We start from the raw sequence: 27,348 nt of genomic DNA, 5'->3' as shown, positions 1-27,348 counted from the left end.
CAAAGCCAATATGTGTCGAAGTCCAAGAGATCTTCTCTCATAACTTTATTGGATTTAATAGCTCGAATAGTGACATAAAGTCCACTAGAGCGACACATAAACTTCTCTAAGATGCGTCTTTGTTCGCAATCATTAGAGGTAATGCAAAGGAACTCATTTCCGTTCTCTACATGCATTTTCGCATGGAATTCGTTGGCTATTCATAGGGTACTATTTGCCCCAAAGAGCGTAGAGAGTTTCTGTGACAACTGTAATCAAGGTGCCATTTGGCAAGTGGAACTTGGGCTATTCCATGTCCTTGAATTAATACTGATGGTGTAGCCATCGTAGTCACAAAGTCATATGCTCAGAATCAAAATGGAGTCGTAATGAAAAGAACTCGAAATTTTATTCATAAGCCAACGAAATACATCATTGTTTCTATGATCAAAGAAAATCTAATCCAATAAAAAGGAATATGGCAATCGCCTACATCTCTTGGAAAATAAAAAGACTTAATCAAAATTGCCAGTTTCTGGGTCTTGATCCTTGTAGTCTTCCACCCTTAGATCTAGATCGCCATCTTGATCTTCTTGTGCCATGTAATTTGCTTCCCTTGCTTCACGATACGTCTTGTATGCGTTTGCAACATTCTGGGGTGCGGTACATGTTTTGGCCCAATGTTCAGTTGATCCACATCGAAAACAAACATCATTATGGTCAGGCTCCCTTGATCGAGGCGCCATTGGGGCGCGATTTGGACGACCTATCCTCTTGGTGGCGTTACCACCATGGTCGGAGGCTCCGCCTCTCTCTCTCTTCACACGTTGACCTCCACGGTTCCGTGCACGCCTCTCTTGGCGATTTCCTTCCTCTTTAGGGCGAACATATGGACCAGAATGTCCAGAATTGTCCCTATCTTTAGGGTTTCGCTCCTTGCGTCCTCCATTGGGGGCGCGACTATAGTTAGACTCCGGAATTGACTTGGTTCCCACGGGTCTAGAGTTATAGTTCTTCACAAGTATGTTGTCGTGCTTTTCAGCTACGTTCATGGCGCCAATTAGCTCATGAAATCTTGTGATGCGTCTAGCATTGACATCAATTCGATAGTTTTTGGCTATCATCAATGCAGAGACGGGGAAGGTGGAGAGAGTCTTCTCGATCAACATCGTATCAGTGATGTTCTGCCCACAGAATTCCATCATAGACTTGATACGAAGTGCTTCTGAATTGTAGTCAAGTACAGACTTGAAATCACAGAAGCGGAGGCTATGCCATCTCACTTCTAAGTCTGGAAGCAGGGAATCACGGACGTTGCCAAAACGCTGCTCGAGTTCCACCCATAGTTTTCTTGGGTCTTCCTCATTGAGGTACTCATTTTGGAGCGCGTCATTCATGTGCCTTGTCATGAGAATGATGGCTTTAGCTTCATTCGCCTCTCTCGCAGCTCTATTTGCTTCAAAAGCAGCAGCTTGTTGAGGAGTACGTACGTCCTGACTTGGCTCTTGGATCGTACTTAGGATCCCATCAGCCTTAAGATGCTGGCGCACATCACGGACCCACTTGTGGTATCCTGCGCCCGTTGTCTCTAGTGGAGCGAAGCTCAACTTGTTCAGGTTATTCATCCTGAAAAACAACAAGAAAATAGGGTTAGTTTCGGAGCGAAGAAGGCTACCACGAAAAACTATATAATTTCTGAGCGTAGTCGCTTCCAAGAAATTAGGGATTTTTCTGAGCGTAGTCGCTTCCAAGAAAATCCGATTCCAAGAGGGGTTTTGGATTAGATCGAAACGACGATGTATGTGGTCGATCGTTTTCTTCTCAACAAACTCTAAGTTTGGAGGACTCTACAAGCTCCAAGCTTGGAGTGAGCACGAACCCCCACAGTTCGGCTATTGGTCTCCCCTATGAAGAAGAAAGGGGGGTAGAAGAAGGGATGTTGGAAGTCCCCGAGAAAAGAAGAGGAAATTAAAAAAAACTTCAAAAACGGGAACTTTTAGAAAAGTTTACCTTGAAAAATAGCCGGAAATCTTGACCGGAAAAAACTACTGCAGATGGCCGGAAAAAGGTCACCGGAGGTCGCCGGAAAAGTGGCCGGAAATTGGTGGCCGGTGGTGGTGGCCGGAGCTAGGCCGGGCTGTGCAGGGGCGCTGCAGGGGGTATGCGGAGGCTGTGCAGCAGCTGTGCGGAGGTTGTGCAGGGCTCGTGCAGGGGCTATCGGCAGATGTCGCAGGGGGGGTCTGCAGGGGCTTCGGCAGATGTCGACAGGGGCAGGCACTAGGGTGCGCAGGGTTCGGCAGGTGTCTCGGCAGCTCTCGGCAGGAGGCTTGCAGGGGCTGTCGGCAGGTCTCGGCAGATGCAGGCACAAGGCTCGGCAGATCTCGGCAGGAGGCTTGCAGGGGCTGTCGGCAGGTCTCGGCAGATGCAGGCACAAGGCTCGGCAGATCTCGGCAGCTGCTCGGCAGGGCTCGCAGGGGCAGGCACAAGGCAGGCACAGGGCAAGCACAGGGCAGGGGCCGGTTCGATTTTTCCGACGGCCGGTTCAGGGGTTTTCCGGCCGGTTCCGGTGGTTCCGCCGCCGGTTCTGGGCTCCTTGGGATTAGGGCTTCGATATGTGGGGCGGTGGTTGCAGGATTTTGAGGGCTACGAAATTAGGGTTTCAGGGTTAGAGGCTCGTGCTGATAACGTGTTTTAGAGAAACTGAATTTGAGAGGAATTTGCTGTGTATTCTCATTGATAATAGGGGCCTCTTTATATAGAGGATTACAATGCATAGAATCTCAATCATACAAGGAAAGTAATTCTACATTGATTAGGATTCTAGATCCTTCTAATTAAATCCTATTACCACTAGGTCAAGTAACCTAGAGTTTGGGCTAAACACAAATTAGGTTTTCCTTGAACAATATGCAAATTTTATACGTTTATAGAAAGTTTTTAGGTTATGTCTTTCAAAATTCCAAGTATGGCTAGCCGGTTTGAGGTGGCGTCGGGGCCTGTAATTGCGTGAATTGGTTTTGGTGCCTATTGGTTCTAAAAGCTTGTTTGCCGGTGGAGGGGTTGGGCCAATGGGATTCACTCAAAGATAGCAATGGTGATATAGTCTTTGGGGATGAAATCAGCTGTCCCAGATTTCTGTGTCTCAATTTTGTCCTCTCAACATAATTGGTCCACAGAGATTAAAAAATGGAACAAAAGATTAAGAAAATATTTTTTTAATCTCTGTGGACCAATCATGTTAAGGGAACAGAATTGAGATAGAATAATGGGGACAGCTGATTTCATCCCATAGTCCTTGGACTCAACTCAGTACGGATGAATTGGATTGGTGATTAAGGGAATAGGGGTCTCCAACTTCACTGCTGTGGTTCTCGGGTGGTAGGGGTCAGAATCTTTGATGTGGAGAATAGTTGTTTAATTGCTGCATCTGCTTTAATTGTTTTATTGTTCTTTGTTTTCTTATTTGGTTTTGTTAGTTAGTTTCTGGCTAGGTAAATGTCCTTACTCTTTTGAGCTAGAGTTTGTGGGTCTTGATACTATTTTTGTGCCATTTTTAAAGTGAAATTCCTAAGGACTATTCAATTTATTCTCAGTATGTTTTTATGGTCAAAGTATTGGGGAAGAGCTTCTACACGTGGTTTGGCTATTTTGAGTTAGACCCATATTTCTGTAATCCATATTTTTTTAATGTGACATTTTTATCTTATTTCAACTTTTGTATTGGTATGAGTTAGATATATCCATCAGTATTGTACGTTACTGTCATTACTCAATCATATATGAGAGTGTACTCAATCCGTTATACTCATATCTCACTCATGCTAAACAAACTTTTTCTGTTTTTCGATCCAATAATGCTAGACAAAATTGTTAAAATGATGCATTTTCTTTGAGTGGAAATATTAAAAGCAATCAGGATATTAAAAAAGAGAAATAAACTTTGGGCTAATACGCATCTAAGTTGTGGACTGGACTCGAGGATTTGAAACTTTTGGGCCTGCCACTCTCTGTTAGGCCCCAATGAAAAATGAAAATGAATCCCATTGACCGAGAAAAAAAAAAAAAAGTGAAGTCATCGGGTACTCAGCAGCCCAGCGTTTGATCGACACGTGTTGGAGAGTCGTGTAAGACACGTAGTCCAAAGCATCCGTGGCAGGACCACGTGTCGTACAGACAGGAGCCGACAATAGAAAAAGCGAAAATCTAAGTCTGGTAGGCCCCAACCAACGTAATTGGACCGCCCCACGTGGCACAGCCGCACAGTCATTAGTTTGTGACCACAGCCCAAAAGATAGGGATCTATCTTTCCTTTTCTACTAGGCCGTGTTTGGTTCAGTTTTCATTTTCACATTTTGTTAAAAGTCAAGAATGGAAAATGGTCCTAGAGAGATTGTACAACTAGACCCAATAATACTATTTTTATGCCGACATGTGAGGTTGTAATCTTGGTCCTTATTTTCTTGACGTGTTGGGAATAAAATTGATCTTGTTCATAAGATGTACAAGGGAATGAAAATTTGCTTACGAGTATTAATTTTCTTCAATCGAATAATGGAATAAGGAATCAATACTACTAAGTTATATATATGTTTAATTTTAGGGATCGATGTGTATAATTTCAATTTTTTCTTTGATCGCACGAAAAAAAGGCTAATTAAGAATTTTTATTATTAAAACTATTAAATTTAAATGATTAAAAAGAACACATTCAAATTGTCTATATTTTGTAAAAGTTTCAATAATTGACGTAAACAAGCATTTATTCCGATATTCATATCATCTTTGCATATTGCAAAATAAGTACCTTCGGGTCTTATTACGGAAGTGACACACTTGGTTAAGGGAGAAATATGTCACACAGTTAAACCTTAGGACATATTATCGTTTTAAGACTTATTTCTTGTATTATATTTTAAGTTTGGTTGTGTACATAATGATACTATTGTACTAAGTGTTATATTATCTTTAGGGAATCGACAGAAGAAGCCCCATTTAACGTGGTGTTTTTAAATAACATTGTTGCATTTGAAATAAAGTTTGACATTTCTTCTTCGATACGTATAAATAGTTAAATACATATGTTTTTATAGATTAAGTTATAACTTTGTTCCCTATTCTCAATTGATAGTTTATTTATTTTGTTCAAAGTATAAGATCATACAAATTTTAATTTATCGTTACATTGAAGAGAAATAAAATCTCTAATCTAACTTAGTGGTGACTCAATTTTTGATTACTTACCATTTCAACCATTGCATCAATATACCTCTCTGAAAGACATAATCCCTTGCATCATGTGTTTTGACTTTGTTCGAATCCTAAAACGCAAGAAGAGCTTAGCTCGTTCATTTTCTTTTTCTTATCCTCTGTTTCATCTCCCCATAAAAAAAGTTCCAAAAGAATTGCGTTTTGAAAACGAAAGCTAAAAGCAAACATGCCTAATAGGCTAATAGCCAAGGCAGTGGTTTACCATTGGTTGTGCACAGTTCCACAAAACACCCCCACGAGTACACACACACAACCTCTCTCCCTATTTAAGAATTTTAAGCCTCAGGAGCCACCAGACCAAACTAGAGTGACCCAGAAGAAGAAGAAGAAGCAGAAGCAGAACAAGGCTTAAAAAGCAGAGAACCCTCTTGCACCTTTAGCTCGTGTACCGACTCACGAGACTCACAAGCAAAGCTGACACAAAGGCTCACAAGAAAGCTAGCTAGAGAAGAGGAAACAGCGAATGGAGACGAATCCAAAGAAGACTGGCACTAGTGGGGGAGAGGTTCTAGACGGTTCGGATATAATGGAGTTGGTTGAGAACAAAGAGGTGTTCAGCCACTTCGTGGACCATAAGTTTGAGGAGCTGGATAGAGACAGAGATGGTCAGCTTTCTGTGAACGAGCTTCAGCCTGCTGTTGCTGATATTGGTGCTGCTCTTGGCTTACCTGTTCAGGGATCTTCCCCTGACTCTGACCACATCTACTCTGAGGTTCATTTCTTCTTCATTCTCCAATTTTTTTTTTTTTTTTTAACATCTGGGTTTGCTCTGGTTTGTTTCTTCTGTCATTGCTGTGTAGAAAGTTCATTGTTTTGTTTAAATATTAAAACTTTACATGGCTATAAGGTTCTGTTATCAACTTGCCAAACTATGAGTATTGTGGGAAAGTAAAGTTGGATTACACATTACATTCTGAATTATTGCTAGTGTGAGAGATTTATAATTGTTGGTTGTTTTTATAATTTTCTTTCATTTTTTGTGGGATTGTTGGGTACAATGCTTGAATTTTTTCCTGTTGTGAAAATGAAGAGGTTAAGCAACTCCATAACTGTTGAAAGGTTCATAATTTCCATGAATTAAGATGTGAAATTCTTTAGATGGATTGTCTATAGTTATGAAAGAGTTGTCCTATTTTTGGTTGTGCCAACAGTGCTTAATCAAGCAAATGATATAATTCATGGCAGGAGAACTGGGATTGTCTTAAATTCCTGTTCTCTAACTGGCTAGGACTATTAGAAGCAGTAGTGATTAAGACAACTCCCTCAAATTAAGCTTGCAAACTTGCAACAGATGCATAATATAAAAATGCCACGTCTGTTTTTTGACTTTGGAGCTTTTACATATGTGTTGTCGGTGTCACCCAAAACTCTACCGACTATTATCTTTGTATGAATAGATATAATCACATATGTTGTCATTCTTTTGTTGTGATGCCTCATATTATTTTAGAGTCCTCAGTCCTAACAAATTCTTAATGTTTAAAGACGGAGATAGCAATGCTTGCTTTCTTTGTTCTATCCAGAATTTCTATTTCTAGCTAGCTCGAGAAGCACCCAACCTATGATCAAACTTTGTCGGAGTTTTATATTATCAAACTTTGATTCTTCTAATCCCACTTGGGCTAAGGCTTTGCTTTTTTATTTATGTCCTCTTATGCTAGGATGAATCTGGTGACAAAACTCTCAGGAAAGTTTGTTTGCATAACCTTTATTTTATGTAAGTAGATTCGGTGTGACTTAAGCCATAATGTACCATTAATATTCTATGAGGGGACTAGTGCAATGCTTGCTTTCTTTGTTCTATCCAGAATTTCTATTTCTAGCTAGCTCGAGAAGCACCCAACCTATGATCAAACTTTGTCGGAGTTTTATATTATCAGACTTTGATTCTTCTAATCCCACTTGGGCTAAGACTTTGCTTTTTTATTTATGTCCTCTTATGCTAGGAGGAATCTGGTGACAAAACTCTCTGGAAAGTTTGTTTGCAACTTTGCATAACCTTTATTTTATGTAAGTAGATTCGGTGTGACTTCAGCCATAATGTACCATTAATATTCTATGAGGGGACTAGTGCCTGCCTGTTTTTTCAAAGGTAGTGGTTTAGTATGGGAGTGGTCAAAAAAGCTTTCTTTCAGTGTCTTGCTTTTGAGCAAAGTACCAACCTTACCTAATGCTGCTGTACTTTATTAACAAAAGTATATGTTACTTAAACAATATGTCAACCGTTAATCTCATAATGATTGCGGAATCAGGAGGAGAATTATTCTCTTGCCCCTCAAACAGGTAATCCAAAGATAATATGATATCTTTGTTGAAGAAATTTGTGATTATAATAATAATTAGGATCTTGTTGTTGATGGATGAGGGTAGATCAATCAAGATGCACTGGAAGTATAACTCTGAGGGAAACAAATCATTGTAGATTGAATCATTGTGCACTAAGAAAGAAAGCCATTTAGTTAGATATCATTTGAGAGTAACTGTATGGTGCCAACCAGTTTAAATCCTGCCTCTTATATGCATAAATTGTACACACTGAAGAGAAAAATGTGTTTATGTGCTTAGGTATTGAATGAATTCACTCATGGCAAACAAGAAAAAGTGAGCAAGGTCGAGTTCAAAGAAGTTCTTTCTGATATTCTACTAGGCATGGCTGCTGGTTTGAAGCGAGACCCTATTGTGATTCTCCGCATTGATGGAGAAGACCTCCTAGAATACATCAATGGACCAACTTTTGAAGCAGAAATGGTGGCTGCACACTCTCTGATAGAGTCAGCTGCTGGAACCCTCCAAGACTGTATTATCAAAGCTTTTGAACTGCTCACAGTTGAACAAGGGATGCCCCCTTCATCAGACCCTTGGGTACTTATCTTTTACAATTTTTACCTTTAGTACCAATAGTTCTATAATCGAATTCAGTAGAAATAAAATGACTGCTGCTGGGTGCTGGTTCCTTTAACAGTGTAACTTCTTTTGGTACTAACTGGTTGACTACTCTTTTCCTGTCTTTGCCTCTTTGATTGTTAATTTTTCTTTAGGTTGTGAGCAATATTGTGGAACCTGCTCTGCAATCATGCGCTGGCCCTGACTGGAACAAGCCTGTCTCTCAAGAAACATTCCTAGTTGAATTCAAGAAAGTGGCCGAGCATGTGGCTCAACTTCTTAGGGAGCAGCATGTGATTGTAGCCCACAGTGAAAATACCTTTGATGGAAGTGGCATTAAGAGATTATTATCCAACAAGTTTGAATTAGACAAGGTTTATCTCATGAATACATCTTCTCTATATGTAGATTGGTTTGCATCAATTAGATTGAGAAAGTACTTTTTACAATTTGTTGTAAAATGCAGACATTGAATGTAGCTATTGAGACTCTGCCAAAAGATCGCACTGGGAAAATATCGAAGGAGTATTTGCGTGTTGCACTGGATGCCGTGGCTCCATCAGCTGGTCTTCCGCCTCTTGGTGCAGTTGAGCAGGTACTCTGTCAATTATCATATACCTATTTTCATATGCTTGGTCTGAGATTCAGATACGCTTTCTTCAGTTGTCCCGAAGCTTGATCATTTTTTGCTATAAAATCTGCAGATGGACAAGATTGTTTTGGATGTGTTCAACCTGACGAATGCAGATGATGCAAAGCTGCTTAAAGAAGACGAGTTCAAGAAGATATTAACTGAAATCCTGGGGAGTATCATGTTGCAATTGGAGGGCAGTCCCATCTCTGTTTATTCTAATTCAGTCGTGCACGAGCCCCTTGCCGCTGCTTCGACACTGTTGCAAGTACAGCCAACTACCTAGTTATATAAGAGCTAGCACAGCTCTCTTGGATATATATCAAGCGGCACAGAGATAAAAGCGACAATAAAGTTTTGATTAAGAAATGATTATTACCACAAGCTTGTTGTGCTGCTCAGTTATAACTATATGTAGTACTCATGCTAATCAGAAGTTATTAATGTTCAAATATCAGATGCATTCACTTCTTTGTTTTGGTTGATTATGTTTGATGCTGTAAAGGCTTGACCTTAACCGTAAAATTTGTACACCGTGAAGGGAATGGAGCCTGTCAAAGTGGTAGTGGCTCATACACAATTTGGCCTTTACCGTACAGACGGACCACACCACAAGACACACCATTGCCGAACCATGTTACTTTGCTCCTTTTCTCGTCAGATGTCAGAGTGGCCCCAACAAAGAGACACAAATGTGCAAAGCAAATTCTAATGCCAATGCCGTTTGCGTGCCTACGCCATTGGTTATATATACAACCACGTACGTAGTACTCTTGGACGGCATTATGGTCCATCACATTCAATTGATCCAACACATTGCATGAAGATGTAGGCGGAAGCTCTAGCAAGAGTTATGACACCTTGGAGGGCAGCTATGAATGTGATAACAGGAGTCAATACGACCACCAGATAAAGGGACAGTCACCATGAGGAACAGGAAGACTATGATCAAGCCTGCAACTGGGATTAGTGGCTTGGGATCAACCTCATGTGTTGATTGAACATGTCAAGGTGTATTAGATGTTAATGCTCAGTTCTGGCGGTAGTCAAACCTTGGTAGCGCTGGGCCGCTAGAAGAGGATAGATAGCAGTAGCATCACCTGTCAAATGAAATACACAGGGTTCAGAGGGAGACTGTGATTGCCGGTCTTTGCTACTCCAATGTCTAAGTTAATCAATATATTTATGTTGACAGAATGATGTTAGATGGGTAATAAATACGTAATCAATAAAGAGAGAGGAATTGATTTTTTATAGGTGAAGAGGAGAGTGAACTCCATTTGGTTTCAGATGTGGGACTAAAATGCATCAATTTACACCATCTGATACCTCAGCGAGATGGTCTTAACGTGGCGAGTGACGTCGCGTCAGAGATGATCTTGACCTGAGCCTGAGCTAAGGTGATAGACCGTTTGGCGGCATACTGGGACTGACCCCGATAAGCTAATTATGCTTACAATTGCTTATGTAATTAAGTACTGTTTGACACGAAAATCCGGTAGGGGTGCAAACTGTCTCTTTTGAGCGTGTGATTGCGCAGGCGTGCCAGCACCGTGGGGTGCAGTCGTCGGGGTAGTCCCTTGACCTGACTTCTTCTTCAAGCGCTGTGGACGAGGAGAGCACCAACCTCGCCACAAGGTTCTTCTCTAGCCTTTCGGGAAAGGACTTTTGCCTTACGGATAAGGACTTTGGGTGTGATCTCTTCGGTCACTAAATCAATACTCAACGTTGTAGGTTGAGCAGAGCAATCACTGGGAAATCTTGAGAAATCACGGGGTTTGCTAAAGCATATCTTTAGCTTCGCTGGGTTGCGAGGGCGTTACCCTTGCTTCGCTGGTAGTATCTGTGGCAGTAGCACTGGCAGTCGGCTCGCGAGGAGACTAGGGCTGGAAGCACGGTCGCCGGGTTGATCTGGTGATGCTGACAGTCGGCTCTTGGAGATACTAGGACTGACGCGCGGTCACCGGGTTTCAACGAGGTTGAAGGTTTGCTCCGAGGAGGCTTTGTAATCACTGAGATTAGTTGATTTGAGAGAGGTCTTTCTTCTGTCCTTGAACCCTAGTATTTATACCTAGGGCTTTGACTGTTCCTTGCTATAGAAGGATTATTGATTGAAGTTTCCTATTCAATCTCTGCTACTTGATTCCAATAAGGTTTCGTTTTCCCTATGGATTACGGAATGGGCGAAGCTGTAACCCAAACCCAAGCAGGCTTATTTTTGGGCCGCAGGTATCGGCCCACTATGCTAAATCCACTAAAGGATCTTGCCAAAAATACTTTTGGGCTCAAACAAGTACATTAGACATGTAGTTGCCACCAACTCCGCAAGTGCTCCTCTCCACATTTGAAACAAGAACAAGTAGAACGTAGTGTTACAAATAATGTGGATCAAATACAATTTTCCATTATGCATCTGATAAGTGGCAGTCTAAACCGAGTATACTGATCTACTTATCTAGCGTCTAGCGGGATATCCCTTAAGTTGCACTCATGCCTGCCCACAAATGACTAAGTTTGGATAATATTGGTGCAACAGGACAGGCAGTACAAGTGATGAGAATAGTAGACACTAGTGCTATAATAAAGTAAGCTGAACTCTGGTAAAAAATATTCATGCCCCCGATTCATTTATTTCCCAACTGTCATAGGATTTGCCCTAGGGAGTTGCTTTCCATTGATTCATTTGTTTCCCAACTGTCAAAGGATCTAGGTAATTTCCAATCAGCTTGACGTTGGAACTCCATTGCTTTATCTACGTGATTAATTTAGGCAACATACTCTTTGAGATCCGTCGGAGCGTGGAAGTCGAAAATGATTGTAAAAAAGGCTAAGATCTCTACTACCGGCATAGTCATTCTGCAAAGACGAAGATGTTTGGCTTAGATCAATGAACAATTGAACACCATATTTAATTTAAGCGATACGAACAGTTACTAGAGACAAATCTAGCATTTGCAAGATTGGCGGCAATCTTTTCAACTTCCGGCGTAACCCATGTAGGCCAAACTGTACTAAAAATGGTCTTTTATAGCCCATAATACGTAATTACGGCGTACAAAAACACAATGCTCGAGCCTTAAAAGACTTACTGAATTCAAGAACGCCGTCAATGTAATTTTACATATGTCAATCACATTTTTACTACACATGTTGCACGCCGTAAAAGGCATTCTAGTTAAGGCGCACCCACGCATAACGTAAAAGAGTCGTTGAGTTCCCATTTAAGGGCAATCTATTTTCATCTCCCAGCGTAACCCATGTAGGTCAACCAAAGATTGATAAATAACCATATATAATTTTCTCTTAGTAAGTGGAGGGACTAGACTACTGGAGGCTTAATTTTCTATATTAATTGCAAGATTGGCGGCAATCTTTTCAACTTCCGGCGTAACCCATGTAGGCCAAACTGTACTAAAAATGGTCTTTATAAGTGTTTTAAGGTTTGAGTATTGCTAGTTCTGAATCGTTATTTATTGATGATTTAATGCAAAACGTTTTACAGATATTTTTGAACTACTAATTAGCATCCGAGTTTATATCAATTAGCTAGACAATTGTCATTTACGTTTTTTGAGAAACAAAGATATATTTTTCATTGATAAAATCAGAATGACATATACGTCAGCATTTTTTCAGATTCAAGTCATTCAACGCATGTAGCTGATGGCCAAGTAACAATCAAACCTGAGAAACACTGCTCATTAACTACATACTTCAGCTAGCTTTAAGTGAGCCTAAGATCAATATTAGAACGCCTAGCACTCACCCGGTCACCCCTCTAAGTAAAATCATCTTTTACCTGCCTCCGCTGAGCATGTAATTGTGGTAGGGAACAAAATGTACTTCTTGAGAAGCCCATAAAACCAATTTCATCAAACTTAGACTTGCAAACGACAAAACCAAAAAAAATTATCAGTTTCGACAACAACGTTGATCTAAGCTTGCTGCCATTTGTGAACTAATTTGTAAATAGACCACCACTTAGGACCAATGAATTAAGGATTCAAACCATAATTTGGGACAGATCGAGCCAAATTGCTAAGTAAGTAACAAGCAAGGGTGACAAGATACCCTCTTGAACGCCCAAACAAAAAACAGGCCTGCAAGAATAAAACCAAGGTTCAAATAGATTACCAGGGTTCTTTTGAATTCGAAATGGTTTGTCAACCACTCAAATTCGTGGAAAGTGAAAATGATGATTAGTCGCTTCAAACTTCTTGCAGGTCAAAGACTTGCCCAACAAATATGATTGAGAGAATTTTGAACCAGCCTCCAATCCTTGTCAAATCTACCGTGTTATATCACCCATAGCCAGAACCAAGGAGACAATGAAGCTAATGATGATAAAATTGATGGTCATCATGGAAAAGAACTCGTAATAAAGAAGAATTTAGGGTTAGAGTTTTAATTTCGTCTGAAGACTGTAATATATGAGAGGATTTTTTTCTCTTAGAATTTTTTGGGACTAACTATACTTCTCGAATCACGTTGTCATTTATGTTATTATGGTAGAGTTTCATATGATCCTTTTTCCAAACATTGTTGTCAATGGTCTCACAAAAAAAGAAAAAAAAAAAACTTTTCTTTATCAATTAAACATCAAATTGAAGCCACCACCATTACCATCACCAAGGCATGCATGTCATGAATGGTGGCCACAGCGCCTTCCCCTCGAATAAGAGCGCAAGTTCACCCGTTTGGTCACCAGGTCACCTATTATTTACTGTTTTTTAGTGTTTATTTCCACTATCTGGGTCATGGGCACAGTTTCCAATAAGACCTGGGTCACCAGGTCAACTTGCAGGTCACTAGGGTGACACAGGGCAACCCAGGGCACCAAATACACTGTGTCCGTGACCCAGAGAGTGAAAATACACATAACAATCAATGAATAGTAGGTGATCTGGTGACCCACGGGTGGACTTACTCTAAGAGCAAGTTCACCGGGCTTGTTCTTGCCCGGGCACCACGTCAAAAGGAGGCCGGGGGGGAGGAATATCGCACTGTTCATCCTTCCACCGGATCTGGGGCAAGACTACAGGGGGAGGCCGAAGGCACCATCTCGGGCACCATGGTGACTGAGCTGGTGACCCAGGCTGCCAGGCTGGCCGAAGAAGAAGACGACAGGGGAGACGCGCGTAGCCGAAGACGTGAAGCCCAACCGCTTGTCTTCTAGCGGCAACAGGACAGCAGGCGCTTGGGCGCCACGCTTTTGTCGTTTAGTGGCGTGGGGGTGCAGTCGGGTGCGACGTGGCGTGTAGCCATTGGGCTACTTTGCAATTTGAATGCAACGGTCCACAGATCTGGACCGTTGATTTTGAGCCTTGAAAGGATCTAACGGCTGGTACAAGAGGTTTAAAAAAAAAAAAAAAACTAACCGTTAGATTACAACGGTAACAAAAAAAAATTAACCACAATTTCCTATAAATACCTCACCTCCTATTTTACTTCTCACACCAAAAAAATCATCTTTCTTCCTCAAAATTTTTTTTTCCTTCTCCTCATAGCTTTCATACTCTACAATTTTTTGATTCCAATATGAGTGTACGAGGCAATACGATTGTCCAACCCGTAGGAGATCCAAGTATTGACGGGACACGTTGGCAAACTAGTGAAGACATTCAATTGTGCAAGTCTTGGAAGGATGTTAGCAAAGATCCGGCAAAGGGTACGGAACGAAGAAAAGATGATCTATGGATAGAGGTACGCCAACACTATGCCGAACATTGGGATGGATATGTCCGATCATTGCAAGCTTTTCAAGGGAGGTGGAAAACCTTGAAAGTCGAACTTTATGCTTGGCATTGTGCATTAAGGCAAGCGAAAATTTGGTACAAGAGTGGTGCGAATATGATTGATGAGGTATGAATTTGTAGTGTAACACGAATTTTAATTTTTATGATTCTTTTAGTGTATATTAAAATTTAATTAGTTGATACATCTTACTTTAAATTATTAGTTGAAATATTTTGTTGATAATTATACTTTAAATTATTAGTTCATATATTAAAATTTAGTTGATAATTATACTTCAAATTAGTACTTTATAATGAAACTTTATACTTCATTTTATTTAAATTATACATTATACCAATTTATACTTAAATAGTTGATACATTGTACCTCGTTTATATTTGTACTAATAGATTTATACTTTTTTGTTTAAATTAAATAGCGACGTCAAGCACAAGATTTGTGGAGAGCTGCGATGACCAAATCGAAAGGAAAAGAAAAAAAAGGTGATTTCATTAGTTTAGAATGTTACGAGATTGTTAAGGGGTTTCAACAATTTGATGACATTCCAAACCATTCATCTTCGGCTGGAGGAACCTCCAGGGGAGGAACTCAACGGATGCACACACAACAATCTGTTCCTGATTCTCATATCCAGTTGGACATAGATGCAGATGAGGTAAACGCCGATGCAACTCCCAATCCTTCGGTGAGGCCTCAAGGAAAGAAGGCTGCCAAAGAAGCTCTTCGGAAAGGAAAGAAAGCATCTAATGATTCCAGTCCTCTGACATCCGCTGTGGAGACTATAGCAACGAACCAAACATCAATGATGTCTGCCAAGGAGAAACGTGATGAGGAATATGCTCGACATCTCCGTGACCAACAACAACGAGATTATATACGCTTGCAAATGGATATGCGAAACGAGGCATTCAAAATTCAAGAGAGGGAAGAGCGTATTATGGAGATGGACACAAGTAAGATGACGCCAACCAAAAAGAATTACTGGCAAAGAAAACAAAAAAAAATTGCAGAGAAAGAAGCTGAAGATGCAACCAGTGGCTTCCCACAACCACCATTCCCCGGTGGGTATTATCCACAATCTCCTTTCTCTGGTGGCTATCCACAACCTCCTTTCCCTGGTGGCTATCCACAACCTCCTATCCCCGGTGGCTATCCACAACCTCCTTTCCCCGGTGGCTATCCACAACCACCATTCCCCGGTGGGTATTATCCACAATCTCCTTTCCCCGGTGGCTTCCCACAACCACCATTCACCGGTGGTGTCCCTTCCCCACCTTTCTCTTCGGGTGAATCCACCAACCCCAACCATATGGATGACCCCACAAACACAAATTGGATTCCTAATGAAGATGAGGATTAGGAAAATTAGGGAGTTATATATTTTAAATAATTGTATTGTTATGATTCCAATGCTTGGTTTTTGACTTATGTAATATTAGATTGATGAAATTAAAATTTATTTGAATAATACCCTTACAAATGAAAAGCTAAATAAAACCACACAAACATAATTAAAAACATTAAAACTAAAGTAGAAACCACACAAACATAATTAAAAACATAAAAACTAATTGAAAACACACACAAATAGCAGATCTAGATACGCCTATTGCCTTGAAATTCCCAAAAGTGTTGAATGAGGTCTTCCTGAAGGTTGGAGTGACTGTGCTCAGATCTAATTTGTTGGTAGCGGTCCATGAATCCGTTCATATGATGAGCATCTCTACCAACAGGATCAAAGTCTCTACCGGTTGGTCCCTCCCATACCTCAGCAATCCTGGGCCTCATATTATTATCCTCCTCATCATCGGACTCCAACTCATCATCGCTATCTTCAGGTCGTTGATTTTCGACAATCATGTTGTGTAATATAATACACGTCAACATAATGTATCGAAGGTCCTCTTTATGCCACCCACGAGCAGCTCCTCGAACAATACCAAACCGTGACTGTAATATACCAAAACATCTTTCTACATCCTTCCTATGAGCCTTTGCAAACTCGATTTCCTTGGGGCGTGTAGGATTTCGAACAGTTTTCAAGAAAGTCGCCCATCGAGGATAAATACCGTCGGCGAGATAGTACCCTAGATTGTGAGCTCTGTTGTTAACTTGGAATTGGACAAGAGGTGCTGTACCGGCGGTAAGCTCATCAAACAATGGAGACTTTGCCAAGACGTTCAGGTCGTTGCATGCCCCAGGCATTCCAAAGAATGCGTGCCAAATCCAGGTATCGTAAGAAGCCACTGCTTCCAGGATGATAGTGGGGATCTGTTTCCTACCACTATATTCTCCAGCCCAACCTGTCGGACAATTCTTCCATTGCCAATGCATACAGTCGATGCTCCCAATCATTCTTGGAAAACCTCTCCTCTCAGCTTTGGTAAGAAGTCGTCTGAGGTCGGCTGCAGTTGGAGCGCGGAGGTATTGTGTTGAGTAAAGATTAACAATTCCTCGTGTGAAGTGCTGAAGGGCTGCAACGGAGGTGGATTTCGCCATCCTACAATACTCAGCACATTGATCTGCCCCTGCACCGTACGCAAGCATTCGCAAGGCAGCTGTCATCTTCTGCTCCGGGAGCAGTCCGACTTTGCCAGTAGCATCTGACCTTTGAACAAAGTAACGATCATACTGGCAAAGGTCAGTAGATATACGCTGGAAGAGATTGAGACTCATCCTGTAACGTGTTCAGAACTCCGCATCTTTGAACACTGGCCGGTCGACAAAGTAGTCGGCCAACATACCTTTGCCCCTCTCTTCTCTAAATCGTTCCTCATTTGGTGCACGACCCGGATGAGAACCGCGCCCTCGGTGTTGGTTTCCAGATTCTTGAGCGACTGCAGCCATGACAATGGCGTTGGTGGCCATCATCTCTTCATCATCCTCATCCTGAGACCGTCGAATTTGATCCCACAAATTGTTCATTGCAACGAGGGGAATTTAGGAAATATGTAATGCTAGAGATATGAAAAGGGTGAAGTTTTGTTAAGCTCGGATGGTGTGTGTATGTAGTGAAAACATCATGTCTATTTATTGAAATTTTCCACACATAAAAGTGTCGGTGGGTTATCACTCACTCATTTCAAAAAACTTGTCGGTGGTGTGCATGTGATAAAAGTGTCGGTGGAATTTAAAATTTGTTCACACTTTTCAAAAAACTTGTCGGTGGTGTGCATGTGATAAAAGTGTCGGTAGATTTTAAACTTTGTTCACACTTTTCAAAAAACTTGTCGGTGGTGTGCATGTGATAAAAGTGTCGGTGGAGTTAAAATTTTTTTCACACTTTTCAAAAACTTTGTCGGTGGTGTACATGATAAAAGTGTCGGTGGAGTTTTAAATATTTTCACACTTTTCAAAAACTTTGTCGGTAGTGTATATATGATAAAACTGTCGGTGGAGTAAAAAAAAAAAAAAGTGTCGGTGGACATATAATTTGTCTACCAATAAAATTTTCTTTGGTTGCATTTTCAAATTGTTTATCAATACTATTTATTTACATCATACATTTCTCATTTTCCAAAAAAAAAATTATAAAATATTCGATGAACAGTAACTGACTGGTGACCCTGACCCAATGGGTGGAAGCAAAGATCCAGTGGCAGTGAATAGTTTCCTGCCCTGGTGCCCTGGTGACCTGGTGACCGTGACCTGGTGACCCAACGGGTGAACTTGCTCTAAGAGAATGCCCCGTCCTCCATGACCATCATACCACCTAAATTGATTGGAAATGTCACGTCATTACCAAGTCATCAAAACTGGGTTCTATGAGGCTTGTTAGCAAGCTAGTTAACGGCCAAATTAACATATGACAAACATGTCCAAATTGGTGAGTATATGAGTGTTATTGATGATATTAACACTATATATATAGTGACTAGCTAAATTGTTTTTTAAAATAAAGTACAAGGTAGTAAAATTAAATTAGTCTATAATTTGGTAGTTTGCATGGGGTCCTATTTCGTGATCCTCGGGGGAGGTGGTTGGAGGTGTGTCTCAATTACCTCTCCGGAACTTATGGAAGCTTTGGCAAGGTGATGAGGAAACATCCAGAATGGCGGCTGCATGCGCATAATCTGATTTGTGCTTCTCGAGTTTGATTGATCAAATATTCGTATCTGCTGCAAAACGGTCTGTTTTGCAAACTTCTCTTTATTGGTAGTGTACGATGGCATTTTGTTCTTACTTTTGGAGCTGCACGGCTATTCTTTCACTCACAATTTTGCTGCTCATCAATTGCTTGCTTAGCTCTGTATTATAATTTGATTAAATGCATCTTGGGTTGGGGAATGCTCTTCCATGCTTAGGCCGGAATTTCCCTTCCTCCAATTGCACTCATTACATTCTTTCAATAAAGATTGTCTCTTTCATTAAAAAAGAAAAATTAACAATAAAATACTTAACTATTAGTTTAATGCAAATAGAGTCGGTATGGTACTCTTTACTAATTATTAGTGCATGTCTAAATACATAAATTTAGTGAAGGCTCTTGTTATTATTTAAAATACTATTTTATGACTAAGGCTTGAAGACAACCGTATTTACCTTAAAAAATCAGACTACAGATTTATGTTAATTAATTATACGTTGTATTCGATTTATATTACATATAAATTTGAGATAGTACATTGCTTTCTCCCTTGAGAATGGTGGAACTGCTGGTTTCACAAATTCATATATATTCAATCTCCATCTACAATGGCAAACCCTCCTTGGGCAAGTTCAAAGAGAAACAATAGTACACACTGCAGGCCAAGATGGAGCCAACCCAGAAAACCCAATGACCATCCCATAATATCCCTCCTTGCAACAATGCAGGTCCTAAGCACCTTGCCGGGTTCAGCCCCACGCCTGCATACCCGGACTTCCCAGTGACTGTAATGGACACAAAAACTGCAAGTGCCATAGCCCCGGCCACCACGAGACACACCATTGCTAAACCAAGTTCCTTGCACCTTTTCTTGTCGAATGCTACAGTGACTCCAACAAAGAGAACCACAAATGTGCAAACAAATTCTAACATCAATGCTGTTTGGGTGCCTACTCCATGTGTTGTGCAGCCACCTAAGGAGTACTTTTGGGATGCATTATGGTCCATCACAGTCTTGATAATAAGAAATCCCACAATTGAACCAACACATTGCATCAAGATGTAGATGGAAGCTCTAGCAAGAGTTATGACACCTTTTAGGGCAGCTATGAATGTGAAAACAGGACTCATATGACCACCAGATAGAGGAACTGTCACCATGAGGAAAAGGAAGGCTATGATGAAGACCGCAAAGGGTACTAATAGCTTGGGATCAACCTCATGTGAATCCAAGCATGAGATGATTGAAGACGTCAAGGTGAACATTAGACACGCAGTTGCTACAAACTCTGTAAGAGCTGCTCTCCACATCTGAAACAAGAACAGGGACTTTTAAGAATTCTGTTGATCAAATAAGATCGTCCAACATACATCATTTAAGTGATTCTCCCAAAATGATCAAATGGAGACAATATCAGTGAAAAACAAGAAAAGTTAATCTCTGTATTACTAGTAGCTACTAGCTAGATTAAGCTGACCTCTGGTGAAAAGTATTCATGGGCACCAATTGAAGCAAGAAATCTTTGCCTTAAGGAATTGGTTTCCACTGTTCTACTTTCCGTACCACTTCCAACTGCTCTCGGCAATTTATGATCAGCTTCATGGGGGACGATTATCAACTCCATTGCCTCAAACTGATTGAAGAGGGATTAAAAGTTTCAATTTAAATAAACTGCTTTGTGAATGAAGACATAGGAGGAGACTATAATGACTGCTAATTGGTTAATCCTCCATATCTAATTAATGCTGCCATTTCATATATTGTAGAAATTTCCGAAACAAGCTTTGGTTTTAGCCGGCCTTTCGATCCTAGAAGATAGGCCTGGCCAAGCATTGTGGTATTTAAGTGATTAATTTTGGCAACATCTCTTTGATGCCTTGGAGCGTGGAAGTCGAAAATGATTGAGATAAGGCTATGCTCTATAGCTGCAGGCATATTCATTCTGAAAAAACGAAGATGCTGGGCTTAGATCGATGAACAATTGAACTGATACTAAAATTAAAACGATTCAGTGACTAGAAAACAATCTAGCATTTGGAACGTATAATGAGGACAACCTATTCATCACCAGGGCTAAAACTATGTACGTAGGCTAAAAATTGTTAACTTATATATGTTAATTGTCTTTTAGTTAGATCGAGAAGCTAGGTTGCTTAATCATCGAATTAAAGATAATTATTTCATGAAGCATACGTACAATTGTGCTAAACAATGGTAACTACTCAATTGAGGCACACATACATAGTGTGAGTCGTTCATGCTTCATATCGACGGTTATTGATCATATGCTATGCGTTTAAACAACTTTGAAGCACTAATTAACACCAAAGCTTATAACAATCGATAGTTGTAAATTACGTACTCAAGTTGTGTTAGCTTGAGTCATGGTACAATATTAGGAATGAAATATATTGTAATTATATTGATTGTATTGTAGTTAGTACTTATCTGTTCTGTGTGTGGTAGAGAATAGAGACGTAAGTCGGTTGTATTCCTGTATTTTGTATACCTCCCTTGTGAGATAAATCAAATATCAGAAAATTTATTCTCTCAACCTTGTTCTATTTGACTGCTGCTTGGTAGTAAATTACGTACTTAAGCTAACTATAACTTTGGCGATAGAATTTTTTTTTTTTTTTGAAAGGATGAATAACGGTTGTATTAGTCCAACATAATTTTTCTAGTTTTTTCTTGGCCCTCCGAGCTGGTTTACTCTTTGCACAACAGAATGGGTGGCATCACTTTGACATTGAAAGTGACTGTGGCAGCAGTTCACAGAGATGAGGAAGATCTTTCTTTCCTTCGTTGTATCAATGATGATATTAACACTCTGGTAAGAAATATATATTGAGGAAATCAGTGTTCATCATATGTTTTGTGAAGCAAACTATGTAGCACATCGATTAGATTCACTTTGTTATTGTTAAACAGCAAGAAGCGTAGTTCGTGACCCACCAATTTACTGATATTTTTCGAACTTACCACACATTAAGTGTTGAGTTTAAACACAAAAAGCCTTGGTGTAATTGAGTGTAAGCCATATACTTGTAAGTTGTATTATATTTTGTTATTTTTCTAATGTATGATTTTTCCTCTCCAACAACGTATTAGTTGCAATGAGGAGTATATGTGGTTAGGTGGGGCTCATGAGATTGTCCAAAATGTTCTATTTGATAATTGTAATACTTCTGTACATGATTTAGGCTTGATGTCTCCCCTGATGTTTGAAATGTCAAAAGATAATAACATGAATGAGGAGAGAAACTACCCGGCTTGAGTGCTTGACTGGGCCCTAGTATTCTTATGTGTTATAGGATAATTTTGAGAAGTGAATGAGAGTCCGAACTCATGATTGAGCTCATACGCATCAATCAACATCAATTAATAATTGTAAATTTGCCAATTCTTAGGAAGCATCCAAATACATACATTCATTTAAGAAACAAGATCAACCAAATTAATTCAAATTAATACATTCATTTACGAAACAAGATCAACCGAATTAAAAAATGTCTCTTTGTCATAATGACTATCCGATTCGATCTACTTGGGAAGAGTCTTCACATAGTTGAAGATATCGTGCTTGTAGCCCTCTACTTGGAAATGTTGACGGGGAATGAGCTTGACGAACAAGTAGAAAGCGAAGCAAGAAATAGTAGGCCCGACCCAAAATACCCAGTGGCCGGTCCAGAGGTGGCCCCCACGAACAAGTGCTGGGCCGAGACATCTAGCTGGGTTCATTGCAGCCCCAGCGTAGCCCTTCACAGTTGTTACAGAGGTCGAGATAAACACAAGAATGCCCACCACTATTCCGATGATAGAGAGGACCATAACCTTACCCATGGCGTGGGCTTGGCGGTGGTCGAACGCCATCCATATCGAAGCAAAGAGGAAAATAAATGTGCATATTATCTCGAGCCAAAGGGCCTGGCCTGTCTCGATCCCGACCGTGATGGGTCCTTTTGGGCCCGGGGAAACCACGGTTAGGGTGCAACCTCCAAGTGAGAATGTTTCTTCAAGGCTGCTGTTAACAACAGCCTTGAGTGCCAGGGCACCTAGAACTCCTCCGACGCATTGCATGAAAATGTACACGGCAGCTCGTGAGAAGGAAATGATGCCGACCAGTGCCGCGGAAAAGGTGATGACGGGGTTGATGTGGCCTCCAGAAACCGGGTTGGTAGCAATTAGGAGAATCGCCACGATGATTGCTACCAGGATTGACAATACAAGGTTTGGTGCTGAGATATTGGTCTCAATGGAGGAGATCACAATTGCGTCTATAGCAAAAACAAGCACTGCCGTGCCAACCAGCTCAGCTAGAGATGCTCTCCACACCTGATAGTGTAATCACACAACGTTTTCCACAACTTTACAATTAATTAAGCAATTTCAAAGTTGATAATATAAAGAAGCTAGGTTTATTTTTTATTAAGAAAAAAATCCCTGAAGTCACTATTCCTTTTCTAGCATAGTTGGGGCACGTAGCAAGATCCTAATTTGTTGGAAAATTATTACATACCTAGGGACTGTCAATGGGTAGTGTCGGGTCAATGTATTTGTCATGTCGCAAGATACAAACCTAAACCCAACCCATTTAATAATCGTGTAAAAAATTTAAACTCAAACTCAACCTATTTATTAAACGGGTTACCCATTTCCAACCCACTTAATCCATTTAATAAATAGGTCATGTCGTGTTAGATAAAATGACTCATTTAAGGGTTAACAATGTGACCCATTTAACTAAAAAAATGCATAAATTGATTAAATTCACTAAAAACTCTACAAGACGAAGAATATAAATAATTATATATAATTCATAAATAATTAAAACTAATAATTATAAAGCAAAATATTTCAAATTGTCTAATCTTATGATCAAATACTCCTAACGTCCAAAATTTCAAGAAAAAGTATAACATAATCGGGTTATATGGGTTCACTTTGTGTTGGCGGGTTGACCCGTGGCCGACCGATTTATTAAATGGGTCATGGCGGGTTGACCCACGGCCGACCCAGTTTTTAATCGTGCAGTTTCAACCCGTTTTCTTTCGTACGGGTTTCGAGTCGTGTCGGAATTGACAGCCCTACTCAGGACCTCGAATTCGAGGCTAAATGCTAATTAATGTTTATTTTGGTCGTGATTCAACACTAACCTGTGGAGAAAATAACTCGCGCAAGCCCAAAACCTCACTCAAAGTACAGGAGGGATTGGATTTCTTCCCTTCTTCAGTCTTCCAATGTTCTGACCTGCAAAATCGTTTCAAGAAGAAAACATGAGAGGAGTACAACATTACTTAGTAATCAAATTTAAGTTTATATATAGAACCAAAGAATTAGAGGATACAAAATAGCAGCTGAGGGAGAATGTGCATGGTGCTTACATTAATGGCATGGGGGAAGAGAAAGCATGAACTTTATCTTCCTCCATCGTTGGCCTGTTGATTTGAGCCATTTTCTCTTCTGTGGTTGAGTGAATTAAGCTGGAGTTTTCGAGCGAGCATTACAGCTAGCTATATATTGAGTGAGCACGAAAGGAACGATCGAGCAAGTAGACAATAGTATCTGTTAGAAGCTCTTATTCTATTCAAGTAAACTCCATTGCTCTCAACTCGCGGCTGCCCTACTTATATTCATTATGTGATGGACACCTTTTCTAATATCAAGGCGATCAATAACAATGTTCACACGGATTTTTCTGGTTTACAATAATTTAGAGGAAAAAAAAAAGACAAAAATCTTGGGTTAGAACTTAGAAGTGTGTGAAGTTTTAGGTGGACTCATATCTAAGTAAATTTTGATACACACACATCAGCTAGTAAACACAATTCAGTAATCTACTCTCGTGATATAATAGACTAAAAATGTCGATTAAGTGCTACATTGTTGCAATCGAAATAACATATATCGAAGTCTTCTATGTAGTTCGGATCAAAACACTCTAAAAATACATGACCTATATTATTTAGTAAATAAATTTGATATTTTTTTTACGGTTGAAACTTTCATTATATTAATGAACCAAATAATTAAAGTCTGCATAGAACATACATCAAAATAAAAATAGGCCTACACTGGTACACGACTATTCTAGAAAATTTAACCGCTCCAATGCCTATTACAAAACATGCAGAAGTGCCTTGCCTTCAAAGAGAGAAATATATTCTGCAAATCACCCACGTTGAGCACGCAATTATGGGACACTAGCACTTCTAAAAAGACTCATAAAAGCATCAATTGCCAGTGTAGACTAACCAACCTGCAAAAAATTAAGCAGTTGCAATCTCATTCCCCTTAAAATTAGAGATATTAAAACCTTTAGAAGAAAATTTGATATATTAGTTTAGGGTGGTGCTATTCGCACATCCATTTTTTCTATTCACACACTCCTTCTATTTATCTATTATTTTAATTGACTAAATACTCGTTACTCCTCATACTTTTGCATGAAAAACAGTTTAGTCCTTATTCTTTCTAATTCTCACACAACAGGTCCTAAAATCACTATTATACCCCTCACTTTTTATTTTTTTTATTTTTCTCTCTTTTTATTTTTATTTTTTCAGCCTCTGTGTGTGTGTGTGTGTGTATGTGTATATATATGTGTGTGTGTGTGTATATGTGTGTGTGTGTGTGTGTATATATGTGTATATATATGTGTGTGTGTGTGTGTGTGTGTGTGTGTGTGTGTGTGTGTGTGTTTGTGTAGAGAGAGAGAGAGAGAGAGAAAATAAAAAGTGAGGGGTATAATAGTCATTTTAGGACATGTTGTGTGAGAATTAGAGAGAATAAAAAATGTTCACCTGATCAGTTATTGACTAAGAAAATAATGCTCAACCACCCTTGGATGTAAATCCAATGGCAAAGAGAATTATTATTAAGTTTAGGTGTTTTGTTTTCCACCCTTGGATGTAAATCTAAGGGTTATTGAGTATAAATTCTTTAGTCAGCAACTGACCAGGTGAACACTACTGTAGAAAGAATAATGACTAAACTATTTAATTTTAAAATTTTGGACTAAACTGTTTTTCATGCAAAAATATGAGGAGTAACGAGCATTTAATTCTATTTTAATTTACTTTTTGTTTTTTACCTATTACCCTAACTACCCTCATAATTTTTTTTTCTTTTTTCTTTTTTTTATTTGGCAAGTCAATCATCCCCAAATCCTAAACCCTTATTTTTTCACAGACACAGGGAACTTCAAAACTCTTTGCGATTTTCTCATTTTCTTTCCATCAAAAACTTCTCTAGCATAGTCATTCTATCTCTCTGATGTGATGCTTTGAAGTTCATTTGTTGCATATTCGTAGTGCCATTACGTAGTAACAATCTTTTGCCTGAAGTGCTATTGTATTTTCTTTGGATGCAAGTTCTGTTCTAAGCGCTCATGTGTTTTCTCATGTAGTTTTCTTCTACTATTGTAAATTTAACTTTTGGAGATGATTTTTCCTTGTTCTTTTGAGATTAGAAACAGAGGTTCCAAAGTCTTCTCTCTTGAGATTCCTTAGGATATTGCAAACCAGATTAACTATAGTGTTGTAGTATAAAGTACTGGTGGTATCATGAAATTTTGCTGAGGTAATCATTCTACATGATTTAGAAGATGCCGATTAACATTACTGACAATATATTGTATGTTCAATCATATTTTGATTATTCTGGCCTTGCATATTACATTCTTATTATTGTTTTATGTTTTTGCTACACTAGACATAGATTAAGGAGTTGAGAAAATTAGTCATATTATCACTCTACATAATGTTTTATGTCACTGGGAATGGTTTAAAACAATGTTCATTAATCAGATGTGAGAGGTTTTGGATCTCCTTTAGTTTAGGTGATAAGCTTATACCTTTCTTTAGTTTTGTATAGCAGTCATGACATATCTAAATGTCCAAACTCAGTTACATTGTGATTTTCATCTGAGCTCTAAACTTTGCCCCACTAATTGTAGAACTTTTGACAGATTGCACTTCATTCTGCCCATCAATTTTTTTTTTCTCTAATCAGCAATGACATTCACAAGAAAAATTGATTTATTGTATAATGATGTTTAATTCATGATTGACTTGCCAAATAGAAAAAAGAAAAAGAAACATAATTACAATGGAGGATAGTTAGGGTAATTTGTAAAAAAAATTTATATTAAAGTAATGGAAAAATAGAGAGGGTGTGTGAATAGAGAAAATGGGTGTGCGAATAGCACCACCATTAGTTTAATATCTCTAACATCAATTATTAATATAATTGTATTCATTGAGAGTATATATGTTTTAAATTGCAGATATGTTGTGATTGATATCCACAAGAAATGCAGATTTTTGGGATCGATATCCCTTATTCATTTCTATATTATTGCCTCGTATTTATGGCATGGGGAACCGAAACTTCTATCCTCCGATACTTAATACTTTATGGACTCCCTTCTGGAACATTGGGTCCCTAAGAGCAAGTTTACCCGTAGTCAAGAAACATCAAGGTCGAAAAGTCTAGAATTCGACCAGTCAAGTTACTGTTCACTGCCACTGGATATGGGTTTCCACCCGTTTTTTTTTCTTGACCAGTCAAGACTGTTCATTTTCACTGTTCATCGATTTTTTTACTATTCACTGACTATTTTTTTTTTTTGGCTTTTAAAATTAAAATATATTTGATGATAATAATGGAGATTTATGGATAATTAATGTCATAATTATGCAATTATATAATCATACATATTAATTGCCTAGCCATCAGATC

The 27,348-nt window shown here is 39.4% G+C and overlaps 4 protein-coding genes across 4 annotated transcripts; 1 reads left to right on the top strand and 3 right to left on the bottom strand.

Annotated features, from left to right (window-relative positions):
• The first annotated feature begins 5,478 nt into the window (after positions 1-5,478).
• On the top strand, positions 5,479-9,232 carry LOC112172122. Its single transcript, XM_024309315.2, has 5 exons — positions 5,479-5,959; positions 7,813-8,109; positions 8,286-8,504; positions 8,597-8,725; positions 8,835-9,232. Exons 1-5 carry the CDS (start codon positions 5,711-5,713, stop codon positions 9,045-9,047), a joined length of 1,107 nt encoding a protein of 368 aa, XP_024165083.1. The 5' UTR covers positions 5,479-5,710; the 3' UTR covers positions 9,048-9,232.
• A 6,882-nt stretch (positions 9,233-16,114) lies between these two features.
• On the bottom strand, positions 16,115-17,194 carry LOC112169607. Its single transcript, XM_040507920.1, has one exon. It carries the CDS (start codon positions 17,192-17,194, stop codon positions 16,115-16,117), a length of 1,080 nt encoding a protein of 359 aa, XP_040363854.1.
• Positions 17,195-19,208: 2,014 nt separating this feature from the next.
• Positions 19,209-20,230, bottom strand: LOC112169069 (aquaporin TIP1-2). Its single transcript, XM_024306008.2, has 2 exons — positions 20,084-20,230; positions 19,209-19,916 (listed from the first exon to the last, which is right to left on the bottom strand). The coding sequence occupies exons 1-2, from the start codon at positions 20,228-20,230 to the stop codon at positions 19,209-19,211; spliced, it is 855 nt and encodes a 284-aa protein (XP_024161776.1).
• A 1,749-nt stretch (positions 20,231-21,979) lies between these two features.
• Positions 21,980-24,181, bottom strand: LOC112174658 (aquaporin AQPAn.G). Its single transcript, XM_024312457.2, has 3 exons — positions 23,991-24,181; positions 23,763-23,856; positions 21,980-22,941 (listed from the first exon to the last, which is right to left on the bottom strand). Exons 1-3 carry the CDS (start codon positions 24,059-24,061, stop codon positions 22,150-22,152), a joined length of 957 nt encoding a protein of 318 aa, XP_024168225.1. The 5' UTR covers positions 24,062-24,181; the 3' UTR covers positions 21,980-22,149.
• Positions 24,182-27,348: the final 3,167 nt, after the last annotated feature.

The sequence above is a fragment of the Rosa chinensis genome, chromosome 6, assembly GCF_002994745.2.
Source record: "Rosa chinensis cultivar Old Blush chromosome 6, RchiOBHm-V2, whole genome shotgun sequence".
NCBI classification, from domain to species: Eukaryota; Viridiplantae; Streptophyta; class Magnoliopsida; order Rosales; family Rosaceae; genus Rosa; species Rosa chinensis.
Note: the sequence above shows the minus strand (reverse complement) of the source record. Positions and strands in the feature narration are given on the sequence as shown.

Coding starts and splice junctions, on each gene's coding strand:
- LOC112172122 (XM_024309315.2), top strand. CDS start 5,711: ATGGAGACGAATCCAAAGAAGACTGGCACTAGTGGGGGAGAGGTTCTA. Junction 5,960..7,812: donor CTGACCACATCTACTCTGAG/GTTCATTTCTTC, acceptor TTATGTGCTTAG/GTATTGAATGAATTCACTCA. Junction 8,726..8,834: donor CTCTTGGTGCAGTTGAGCAG/GTACTCTGTCAA, acceptor TAAAATCTGCAG/ATGGACAAGATTGTTTTGGA.
- LOC112169607 (XM_040507920.1), bottom strand. CDS start 17,194: ATGAGTCTCAATCTCTTCCAGCGTATATCTACTGACCTTTGCCAGTAT.
- LOC112169069 (XM_024306008.2), bottom strand. CDS start 20,230: ATGGAGTTGATAATCGTCCCCCATGAAGCTGATCATAAATTGCCGAGA. Junction 19,917..20,083: donor ATGAATACTTTTCACCAGAG/GTCAGCTTAATC, acceptor TTCTTGTTTCAG/ATGTGGAGAGCAGCTCTTAC.
- LOC112174658 (XM_024312457.2), bottom strand. CDS start 24,061: ATGGCTCAAATCAACAGGCCAACGATGGAGGAAGATAAAGTTCATGCT. Junction 23,857..23,990: donor TCTTCCCCCATGCCATTAAT/GTAAGCACCATG, acceptor ACGATTTTGCAG/GTCAGAACATTGGAAGACTG. Junction 22,942..23,762: donor GCGAGTTATTTTCTCCACAG/GTTAGTGTTGAA, acceptor TTACACTATCAG/GTGTGGAGAGCATCTCTAGC.